Source organism: Myotis brandtii, unplaced genomic scaffold (assembly GCF_000412655.1).
Source record: "Myotis brandtii unplaced genomic scaffold, ASM41265v1 scaffold667, whole genome shotgun sequence".
Classification (NCBI taxonomy): Eukaryota; Metazoa; Chordata; class Mammalia; order Chiroptera; family Vespertilionidae; genus Myotis; species Myotis brandtii.
The window spans coordinates 942,800-954,754 of record NW_005370593.1 but is presented as its reverse complement, the minus strand read 5'-3'; the positions used below and the strand labels follow the sequence as shown (position 1 = coordinate 954,754).

The 11,955-nt window shown below is 33.9% G+C and overlaps 1 protein-coding gene across 1 annotated transcript in view; it reads left to right on the top strand.

Moving 5' to 3' along the window:
• ARHGAP5 (Rho GTPase activating protein 5) overlaps positions 1 to 10,895 on the top strand; it is a 74,176-nt gene extending 63,281 nt beyond the window's left edge. The window contains exons 5-6 of the mRNA XM_005880980.2: positions 1,617 to 1,722; positions 7,092 to 10,895. Of these exons, the coding sequence (XP_005881042.1) occupies positions 1,617 to 1,722; positions 7,092 to 7,419 (434 nt within the window). The 3' untranslated portion in view covers positions 7,420 to 10,895. The remainder of the gene's footprint in view (positions 1 to 1,616; positions 1,723 to 7,091) is intronic.
• Positions 10,896 to 11,955: the final 1,060 nt, after the last annotated feature.

The window sequence follows — 11,955 nt, the reverse complement described above, 5'->3', positions numbered from 1 at the left end:
CTTCCTTCCTTCCTTCCTTCCTTCCTTCCTTCCTTCCTTCCTTCCTTTTTGGAGTGGGATGATGGGTTTTTGTATATTGATTGCTATGTGTTTAAATCAGCCATGCACTGGAATGTGTAGCTAATGAAGGTATTTTTCTATAACATCAAGATGTATAGATAAAACATCAAGATCCCTGGAGTTGGTCCCCAGAAATATTTAGGTTTTATTAGTCTTCCAGGTGACTGGATGCTCCTAGAAGTTTGAAGTTCATTGTACTAGAACTTTGAGAGTTATGTTTTTAATTCAAACTCAAAGGCATTGTAGGAAAATTAAATAAACTTTTCAATTGAATGTATGTATAATGTACTTCAGTAAAACATTAACTGGTACACATGTGTATTTAAATTTTTTTTAAGTCAAATTAACTTTGGCCTCATGTCTAAAGTCGTTTTATTTAAAGAAGGCAGGAAGAAAGAATACTTATTCAGTATTTATTCCTGCTTTGGCATCATTCATCCTGCTATTTCTATTAAACAAATATTCATTTGTTGCCTGAAAAAATGACATAGAAGATCTATTCAAGTATTGGGTAACTTAGTGCTTACTCCACATTTTCTCCTCAAAATAATGAGTGTTTTAAGTATTTCTCTTTATTTCCTTTTGTTTACAAATGTTAAGGCTCTTTAAAGTGAAACTACTTTCTTATAATTTTGATTATGTTAAAGTTCTTGGTTAAAAAAACTTTTCATTAAAAATCACTATAAAAAACACAATATATGGTATAGTTGCCTTACACAGACTTTCATATGTAAATTGGAAAATGGTTCACTTGATAGCTTACATTTTCTCAATAAACAGCAGCCTCAGAATTTTCCTACTTAGGAAATTTTTGACTACTGATTTAGAAGTAATCTGTGGCAAATCAGATTTGTTAGTACTTGGTTATACTACCTACTTGTGAGTTGGTATGCAGATTGGTCTCCAGAAGAACCCGTTGTTACTTTTTGGAAGAATCGAATGAGGAAGAGCTGTAAAGCACTCCCTTATCTCTTACTTACTGCAGAACCACATTTCTATTATCCTGTTTCATAATTTGCATAAATTTGGAGAGTAACTGAGCTAAATGTTTGTACTGCTTGTGAAGAAAGATTTTCAGTAAGCAAAGTGGATTATAAATAAGTATAGGGTGATGCTTTTAAATCAGGTATTGGCAAACTATGACCTACAGGCCAAATTCAGCTTGCCATCAAATTTTTATAGGTGCTTGCAAGCTGAGAATGGTTAAACAAAATGAAAAGGAAAAGGAATTTGGTGACATTTAAGAGCCTAACGGCTTCATAAGTAATTAATTGATTCTAAATTAATATAAATTGTTGTACTCTTTCCCATTTTACCATCTTGAGTCAACTTTGCTCTATAGTGATTAGCTTTACTTGCAAAAAGGCTAATGCAGTAGGTGATAATGTGTTTTTAGCAGTTTCTTGAGAACATTTTCTTTGTTTTTGTTTACCTATCCTAAAATGATTCAAACACATTCCTGATTGTTTCTTTACAATAAGCATAGTAGGAAGCTTTATCAGATATTTTTAAATGTATGAGTTTCACACAAATTCCTTACTGCTTTAACTTTACAGAAATCCCAGATAAAACAGAACGTCTTCATGCATTGAAAGAAATTGTTAAGAAGTTTCATCCTGTAAACTATGATGTATTCAGATATGTAATAACACATCTAAACAGGTATTTTTATTTTTTTGTTTTTTTGCAAATAAAATGCAGAACAAATTTCAAACATGTAACTATAAATTGCTAATTTTAAAGTAGAAAAAGAGACACCAACTTATTTAAGCCTACAGTTCAATTTTAGTTTCTAAATTATTTTTTATGGATTATTAAAATAGATTTTTCATCAACTTGTTTAAAGAAAGGTGTATGACTCTTAATACATGTAATGATTATTTAAATAGAAAGTGTGGTAAGGTACATGTACTTTATTGTCACTTTTATTCTTTGGTAGTTCTCTTTTGTAGAATCTTAGAATTTTAAGTATAAAATGACAGATAATTAACCAAATCAAGCTATTTGAAGTTGGAAAAATTGAGGTTTAAAGAAGGAAATATCACATAATTAATAAATGACACATGACCAGAATCCAAGTCTTTTAAGAGTCCATTTGCTTTTTCTATCACATTGTGTTGCTTTTTGTATTAAGCTTGTTTTGTTGGAATATTTGACACAATGAAGTTTTATCAGAAACTTGAATTCATGTTACTTATGACTATTACTTAAAATGCAGGACATTAATCCTATTATTAACAACCCTAAATATACTAAACTTCAAGCTTATACTTTTGTTTAAAGATAGTCCTCCCAATGCCATACATTAAGTGAAAAGACAGTATTATATAACAGCTTAAATCTCAGACTGTGGAATCAAGCAGGCTTGGTTTTGAAACATATCTAGTTCTGTAACCTTGTGCAAATTACCCTCACTAAGTCTTGATTTTTCTCACCTATGAGAAGAATGAGATTCACAAAGTTGTGGTACTGAATAGAATTATCTACATTTGTATTAATTTTTTTAATAATCTACTCATAATACTTTCTACTAACATTTTTATGAACTGAAGTTTGTTTGTTTTTAACTAATAATGTCAATGCTCAAACCAGGTCAATTTCAGCCTCTACCTCTTAGAAGAGAATATTAACCAATGTTTAAGTTATTGCTATCATTATAGAATAAAATTATATTAGCATTTCTAGTATCTATTCTCTGAAGTCTCCTTCCCTGAGAAAATACCAGTATACACAGTATTGCAGTATAATTAGTGGAATTTCCTCTTTTGAAAATTACCATACAAGCCCTAACCGGTTTGTCTCAGTGGATAGAGCGTCGGCCTGCAGACTCAAGGGTCCCAGGTTCGATTCCGGTCAAGGGCATGTATGTTGGCTGCGGGCACATCCCCAGTAGGGGGCGTGCAGGAGACAGCTGATTGATGTTTCTCGCTCATCGATGTTTCTAACTCTCTATCCCCCTCCCTTCCTCTCTGTAAAAAATCAATAAAATATATTTTTTTTAAAAAGAAAGAAAATTACCATACAAGTGGTTTGTGGTAAAACAGATGTGCACAGGGTACTATGGGGTACTATAACAAATATAGGGATGGTTTGTGACCATATTATTGTCTGGCCTGATCAAAGTGCTGAAATAAGAATTATACTTCATTAAAAAGTATAGGGAAAAGGGTCAAAGGGAAGAGCATGTTCATAGAATGACAGTGCTAGTCCACCACCAGTCTTATTTTACACACTTACTGTGTTTGGCTCTAGTGATATAACTACACAGGCAAAAGTGTACATGATTTGTTGAACAGCAAAGAAGCCTATGTGATTTAAGCAGAGTGAAGGAAGGACAGAGTAAGAGATAAGGTAAAAAAGGGAAGAAGGACAGTGGCAGATTATATAGGGCAGTAATACAACTAACTAGCTTTAGTCCTCACAATGTTTTAGTGACAAAATAAGAAGGATGCTTCATGTATGTATGTCACTAGGCACACTGTGGAGTTCAACTGACATTTATTAGGAGGAGGGACAAGACTTTCTCAATGAAAATGGCATTGCATGTTGTTATTTTGAAAGGTTATGGGATGAACAAAAATAGATCCAGAGACAGAAGCATCAAACAGTCCATCAAACTTCAGGGGGAAGGCGGGAGAGGGGGTGGGGGCGGGCTAAAAAATCAACCAAAGGACTTGTATGCATGCATATAAGCATAACTAATGGACATGGACACTAGGGGGGTGAGGGCATATGCTGGGGGGTGGGGTGGCCGGGGAGAGGTCAATGGGGGGAAAAGGAGACATATGTAATACTATATGTAATACTTTAAACAATAAAGAATTTTTTTAAAAAAGAAAGGTTATGGGGAGCTACTGGAGAGTAGAACAGAGAAATAACATCAGACTTAAAATTTTTTTTTTTAATCTTCACCCAAGGATATGTTTAGAGAGAGAAAGGAAGAGAGAGAAACATCCATCCGTTGCCCTCCATACACAACCCAACTAGGAATCGAGCCTGCAACCTAGGTATGTGCGCTGGCACACAGGATTACGCTCCAACCAACTGAGCCACCTGGCTAGGGTCAGGCGACTTTAAAAGGAATACTCACCTAGATTATAGTGGCTGCTGTTTGTGCCCAGGTGGCCAGATACTCTTATAAGTGCTATGGATGGCGTAGCAGTGAATAAAGCAGTCACCTATTTCATGGAACTTATATTCTGGTATAAGAAAGAAATCCTATATAATAAAAGGCTAATATGCAAATTGTCCCCTCAGGAGTTCGATCGCTCGCTATGATGTGCGCTGACCACCAAGGGGGCAGCGCGGAACATGGCAGGGGACCATCAGGCAGCGGCGGGGCGCTGAGGGAGCGAAGAAAGGAGGAGGCAGGGAGGCCGGGAGGCGGGGATCCTCATCGGCCCTGATAGTCAGCCAGGCCTAGGGACCCTACCTGTGCACAAATTTTGTGCACCGGGCTTCTAGTAATAAATAAATATATAATGGATGATTGACAAATTACAAAAATTAATCCATGAGGTTATTTGATTATATTCTCTCACCCTCAATATTAGTGAGTTATTACTTGAAGTCAGTTGTTTTCTCCTAATTATTTTTCCTTTTTGTTCCTCTCCACTGCTTTAGTTTAGGTTATCATTTCTCGTTTAGGGAACTCATTTCTTTGTAATTGAACTCTCTCCCAAGTAAATGCCACTGTTTTAAACCAAAAAGTATTGATTTTTGGCTGTCCTTATAACATCTTAACATGACTTCAGTCTTTCTCAAAACACAGTCTTCAAAGCAGCAGCACTACCTGGGAACTTGTTAGGAATACAAATGATCAGGCCCCACCTCATGCATAGCCTTCACTTTCTGTTTCAACAAGCCCTCCAGGAGGTACCCATACACACAGTTTTTACTAAATTACTCTTTCTACCATTATAAGGCTCATCACCCTGGACTCAACTCAAACATTACCTCTTCAAGGAAGCCTTCCTTGGCCACCCTTATCTCTGATTTGATACCTTTTCTTTCTACTTTTTTTAAAAAATATATGTTTTTATTAATTTTTGAGAAAGAGGAAGAGAGAGAAACTTGGATCATCAGCTACCTCCTCCATGCCCCCCACTGGGGATTGAGCTCCAACTCAGGCATATGCCCTGACCTGGAATCAAACTGACGATCATTTGATGCATGGGACAATACTCAACCAACTAAGCCACACCGGCCAGGGCTCTTTGTACTTTTTGATTCACAATTATACCTGATGCCTGTACTCTTATGTTTTTCAACTTTATAGATATTTTCAGAATCTACAATTGCCTGCTGCATAAAAACACCTGACTGGGCCCACTATATTTATTCTGAATATTGTCATTCAGTATCTTAACAAAGAGCAATAACTTTTACCACAGCACACATGTTTTTCGGGCACATATTTACCTTAGATGAGCAATTCCTATGTTGGGGGTTTCCTTTGGTTTTAACTTTTTTTTGTCGTGTAAATTTAAGTATAACATTTTCCTACTACCTTGCATACTGGATTGTTTCTTTTTTTTAAAATATATTTTATTGATTTTACATAGAGAGTTAGAAACATCGATCAGCTGCCTCCTCCACACCCCTGACTGGAATCGAACCCGGGACCCCTCCGTCCGCAGGCTGATGCTCTATCCACTGAGCCAAACCGGTTAGGGCTGGATTGTTTCTTTATGTGTAAAATGAGAGGGTTGGATAAATACCCAAGATTCCATCTCAGTTTAATAATTTTGAGTTATAATTCAGGATTTGCCTCATATTTCTTATTTGTTATAGATGATGGTAGGAATGCTTATCTACATATTCAAAGGACTGAATGCAAATTAATTAATTAATGTTTATTTATACTTTTATATTAATACTAGAGGCCCAGTGCACGAATTTGTGCACAGGTGGGGTCCTCGGCCTGGCTGGCAATCGAGGCCGATCAGGGCTGTCTCGCCCAGTCTTGATTGAGGCCAAAGGTGGCCAGCCCACTGGGGAGGGACCATAGGAGGGCTCCAGGGTGTGTTCAGCCCTCTCACCTAGTCCTGATGGACTGGGGCCCCAGCAGCAGTCTAACCTACGGGTCAGAGTGTCTCCCCTCTGGTGGTCAGTGCGCGTCATAGCAACTGATCGAGTGGTTGGCCAAACAGCTGATCAGTCGGACACTTAGCATATTACGCTTTTATTATATAGGATATGTTAATTTTCAGGTGGAATATGTTTCTATGAACAGTACTAGCTTTAAAATTAAGTTTGTAGCAATGTACAAGATATTTAATGATTGAAAATATTGATTTTTTTTAAATACTGGAAACTAATTTTTTTTAGAAGTTGAAAATCTAGGTTGGAAGATATAATTTCTCCAAAGTTCAAAGTTTTATTTTTCAAGGTTCAAAGAGATGGCATATTATGGTTTATCCTTTCATCTCACAGTAGTCAGGAAATTTGGATATGCATTTTTTGTTTCTGTTGCTAGAAACTCATTGAAATTTGTCACCTGTCCTTACCCCGAGAAAAAGTTTTTTCACATAAATAAGGTGGCTTCTATAAGTAAATTATAAAACCCTAAGCCACAACATTTTTAAAAGGCTATCTTTGATTCCTATAAGGAATGGATTTTACTACTTCTGTCTCCTGTTATAAAAATGTAGTTGAACATAGAATGCACAAAAAATTATTTTAAATTTAAAGTTAAGAGGTGAAACTAGCCCTGACTGGTTTGGCTCAGTGGATAGAGTGTCAGCCTGCGGACTGAAAGGTCCCACGTTCGAATCCAGTCAAGGGCATGTACCTTGGTTGCGGGCACATCCCCAGTGTGGGGTGTGCAGGAGGCAGCTAATCAATGTTTCTCTCTCATCGATGTTTCTAACTCTCTATCCCTCTCCCTTTCTCTCTGTAAAAAATCAATAAAATACATTTTTTTAAAAAGGTAAAACTAAGTATCTGAGATCAATTCCAGATCCAAGATTTTTTTAATTGTCATGAATTTTAATTGGTTTTCTAATTGTTTTTTCCTATTATAATTTCAGGGTTAGTCAGCAAAATAAAATCAACCTAATGACAGCAGACAACTTATCCATCTGTTTTTGGCCAACCTTGATGAGACCTGATTTTGAAAAACGAGAATTTCTCTCTACCACTAAGATCCATCAGTCTGTTGTAGAAACATTCATTCAACAGTGTCAGTTTTTCTTTTACAATGGAGAAATTGTAGAAATTGTGAATACTGTTGCTCCTCCACCACCTTCAAATCCAGGACAGTTGGTTGAACCAATGGTACCGCTTCAGTTACCACCACCACTGCAACCTCAGCTAATACAACCACAGTTACAGACTGATCCTCTTGGAATTATATGAGTAGGAAGTGATTGCAGACAGCCTGAAAATGGACAGAAAGCAAACCTAGACATGCATGTTTCAGGGTTCAGTAGTATACTTCATGTTTCTTACAGATTGAAAATGATGAGACATTTTCTCTTTGAACTATATGGTATTCTTTATTCATTTACATTACAAATTTAAGACCATGTGCTAAGCATGACTGGAGAGGTTTAGTTTTTATAAACAAAAATAGCTATAAAATACAAAAACTGCTGTTGCATGCAACCTCATTGCAATCAGTGTATCATTCCTGTGGCATTTTCTGTCACATTATATTGTGAATAAAATTTTTCTATAGAAATTAAATGATTTAAAAGCTCACATATATGAAACATTTAATGCTTTTCAGCCTACTTTATGGCTGGTTTTGTTATTTGATGTGCTAATTTGGGCAACCTAATTTACTTTACATTTTAGCAGTCAGTGTAGATAATTAAAAGCCCAGTTAAGTATTTTTTAATTTCAGGCTACTTATGCCATGCTTGGGATGTTGTTTGAAAGAAAGAAGAATACACTTAACATTTTTCTGCACCTTCATCTTTACTGCTAAGTAAACCTGTGGATGATACGATGAGGGGTAAAATGAGCATATTTCTTGTACACACATACCAAGGACACACTTGTGGCTACAGTGAGTTGATAATGTGCAAAGGATAGTTGTCACCAACTCATTTCTTTATGGTACATATAAAATAAACATCTTGTATACTGTTAATTCTATAAACAGATGCATGTTTAAAAGATCTATGATGGTTTTGTAATCTTAATCTAATATATTTTAGATATTTTAATTTTTTCCCTCTTGGGAAATACATTTAGTATAGTGTAGAAAATACTTCATGACATTTTCATATAAGGTTATATAACTTTTCATACATAAACATGAAATTTGTTGTAGAAAATTCATTAAACCAAACATTTTAATCTAGGACTTCAATTTAATCTGTTTCTTGAATCTATTTTTATGTGGCCCTTAAAAACATCCAAAAATCCATTGCTAATATAGCAATAAAAATACTTTGGGTACTGACAGCCTCTTTGGAGTGTGTATATGTATAATTGCAACCTTGTATTCATATTGTTTTCTGTGGTATGTTGTACTAAAACCTAAAGTGTCTTTTGCACCATTTTATAACCATTTTTTTCCTTTAGTGTTGGTACCAGATTTGCTATAAGTGACTGCTGCTTCTGGGGTTAAATATTTTGTTAGTGAAGATACACCAGAACACTAATTATGGATAAAATTTTTAGCATAGGTGGCATAGGTAAATTTTGTTAGGCTTTATTCAAAATTTGTTCATTATCATACCATGCCATTTTTTTTTTTCTGGAAAGGAAGAAAGCGTTTGTTTTTCATTGTTTTGTGTACTAAAGAGAAAATTCTTTGGTCCATGTTGTAATCTTTATTCATACTACAATTTTAAGGTTGTCTTATGTGTATTATAGTAAACAGACGATTTTGAGATTCCAGGCTCCTAAGAGTTTGATTTGCTCCATTTTTTCCTAAAATAAATGTTGTCTTTCCCAACTGTTATGTCCTAGGTATGTACTTCTAATTTCAACTTCAGAATCAAGATGTCGACATGAACCAGGCTGCTGTTAAAGTACATGTATATTATAAATTATTTGTGTTATACTCTTACATGTTATTATCTTTTCTAAGAAAACAAAGTCCCTATTATTCCTATTGCAGAGCACACAGGAATTAAGAAAGTACAGTAATTTTTAAAAAGAAAAATCCGGTAAATGTAGTATTCTTAACTTGTTATATATTACTTATACCTGTTGTCTATATAGCTTTAATTTATAGCTGTCAGTTTAACATTGGCATGTTTGGCAAAGAAAAGTAAACTTTAAGAGTTTTATAAACTGTTTCTAGGTTGCTAAAAAATTTATTTTTCTACTATATATGGTATAGACAAAGCTCAAAACTATGTACAGGAAAAAAGCCTGACCATTTCTTTGGAAGTAGGCTGAAAAGAGAATTTTCAGAACTGTTTGTGTCTTCAGTTCACTTTCTCATAACTTGGCTGTTGTTAATATGTGAATCCCAGTTTATTTAAGCTATTCTCTTTTATACTGTGTTAATTTAACTTTCATGTTTATTTAGAATCATCTTTGTTATTAAAACTATCATTTATCATTTTCTACATTAACTACCTTATACCTTCCCTAAAACTTATCTCCACTTTTCTATGCATACTCTAATTGATTTGAAAATCTTCAGGGTGAGTCATTTGAAAGTATACATTTGGTTCAACCAATCAGAAGATTACAGTTAATTGAAAATTAAAGTACAGTTTAAACCTCAGTCTGTTACACTGAATTGATTGTGTTTGTTTTACCAAGGGTTTAGAAAATGTTTTTAAATATTAGAAAAATAATTTTAAGAACAGAATAATATAATTAAACTTTTTTCTGGTAAGTTACTAGAAGGTTTCATCATTTAGGAACATATATATGAGACTTTTTAAAGGATGGAAAGACTATTAGTCTCATAATTATGGGTAAACATTAAGGCATTATATTTTACAATTTTAAATAAAATTCCATCTACACCCATGTTGCCATTGTTTCATTTAAGCTTGTAGTTATTACAATATTGTACTTAATAGTATCTATATTAGTAATAGTGGTACTCTTTCAAATTTTCAGATTTATTGGAAGTCAAATGCTGTTCAACAAACAATTAGAATATATAATTAAATTTAGAACAAAATTTCAGGCACAAAATATTTCTATTTGAAATGGAATTTGCTAGTAGTGCTTCTCCCTCCCCCCTCCCAACATTTTCAGTGTAAAAACTGTAGGTAATAGCAGTCTAACCTGAATAGCAGCTTTTATTTTCCATACTGTTTGTAAATAATGTAGACATTTTATTTGAGGTACTGGAATTTAATTTCTAATATTTCTTAGATATAAATGAAAGGGGAAAATTAGAATAACAACTTAGGCCTTAGCTTTACATGGTGATTTTTAGGTTTTTTTTATACAGTAATAATTGTGATGCTTTTTGTCAACAATATAAATATATATGTATATAATTTCTAAAAAGTCAAAAGTGCTTTGTTTTTTGTTTATAATTAATATCATTTTGTGCTTTACCCACAGGATGCTTTAGTATCAGTGAAGCTTCTGTATAAAGAATGCTGTGAATAAAATATTAAGAAGCTGTGTGATTTTAAGTTCTAGTTGCTTCTGATTTTACCAGTTCACATTGGTAAAATCAACTAATCTTTTTGTGAATAAAATAGGAAAAAATAAATTGATGTCAATATGATGCAAGTTTTATTAGGAAAGTGTAGTACTGAGCTTTTACTCTGTACCATGAGAGGAGTTTAAAAATTCATTCTGGATATATACATACAGATGAAAATTCATTTTTATAAAGTATTCAGGTAAACAAAATTACACAGATTTCTAAGACTCAGAATAAAATTGCTTCCACAGTATTTTTTGTATTCATAAGGATCATTTAAAGTAATCCCTTCATGATTTATGAATATTAAGCTAAATTTCATGAGTGTATGTTAGATTCTATGGATCTAGTGAGGTCTCTTTGACTTGGGTCTTTTTGTGTGTGCTTGTCTTGAATTTAATCATTTTAACCAAATACCTTAATTCTTAGGTTGAACAATTTCTGACTTGTTTCAGTACTTATGGGACATGTTTAATTTTTTATTGTATTTGAACTGAAGTTCTCAGTAGCCTTTTCAATTTACCAATCTCTGAAAATAAAATTTTCTAAGATTTAATAAGGGAAGGAACTACTCTTAAAAATTAATTTCTTATGGTAAGTAACATTTATGAGTAGTTGTGAAAACTGTAAGCATTATTAGCTCATACCCAATATTGTTACTGGATAATGATATTGGATATGAGATATTAATATGATCTTATAATGTGATAATGGATTATTAATTTTGATCCAAGTACCATGATTCAGTTATTACCACATTTAATATAAAATTATAAGCCTTGGAATTACTGCAGTGCTGGCAGTGCTGGTTTTTGTCATTGTTACCATAGTAAGGAATACTAAGTCTTGCAGTGTATGAACTCTGAGTAGTTGTCAAGGAATTTGTATTTAGAAACAGCTTGCTTATTCCCACAGTGGAGATTTTCTATCAGTTTTATTTGTCTTAAGTGGTAAAAATTATTATGAAAAAATTAATAATGGTTCTCCTAATAGTTTGCCCAATTTTTAGTTAAGAATTTCTTTGTATTATAACCTATTTTTTCAAATTTCTATTTTGCCTTGTCCTTTTTTTATTTCCCCCTCAGAGAAGAAGGGAGAGGGAGAGGGAGAGAAACATCAATGATGAGAGAGTGCCGGAAGCCGGTCCATCCTTGCTGCTTGACACAGTCGCTGCAGGGAAGAAACATCTGCACAGCATATGTTTCAAGGGACCTGGTGTATATGGCATACTGTTCTTAATATGTTTGCTCCCCTTCTTAGCACTATGTGTTTTAACCAAGGTCACCTCTCCGAGAAAGGTTGTTTCCCCAGGT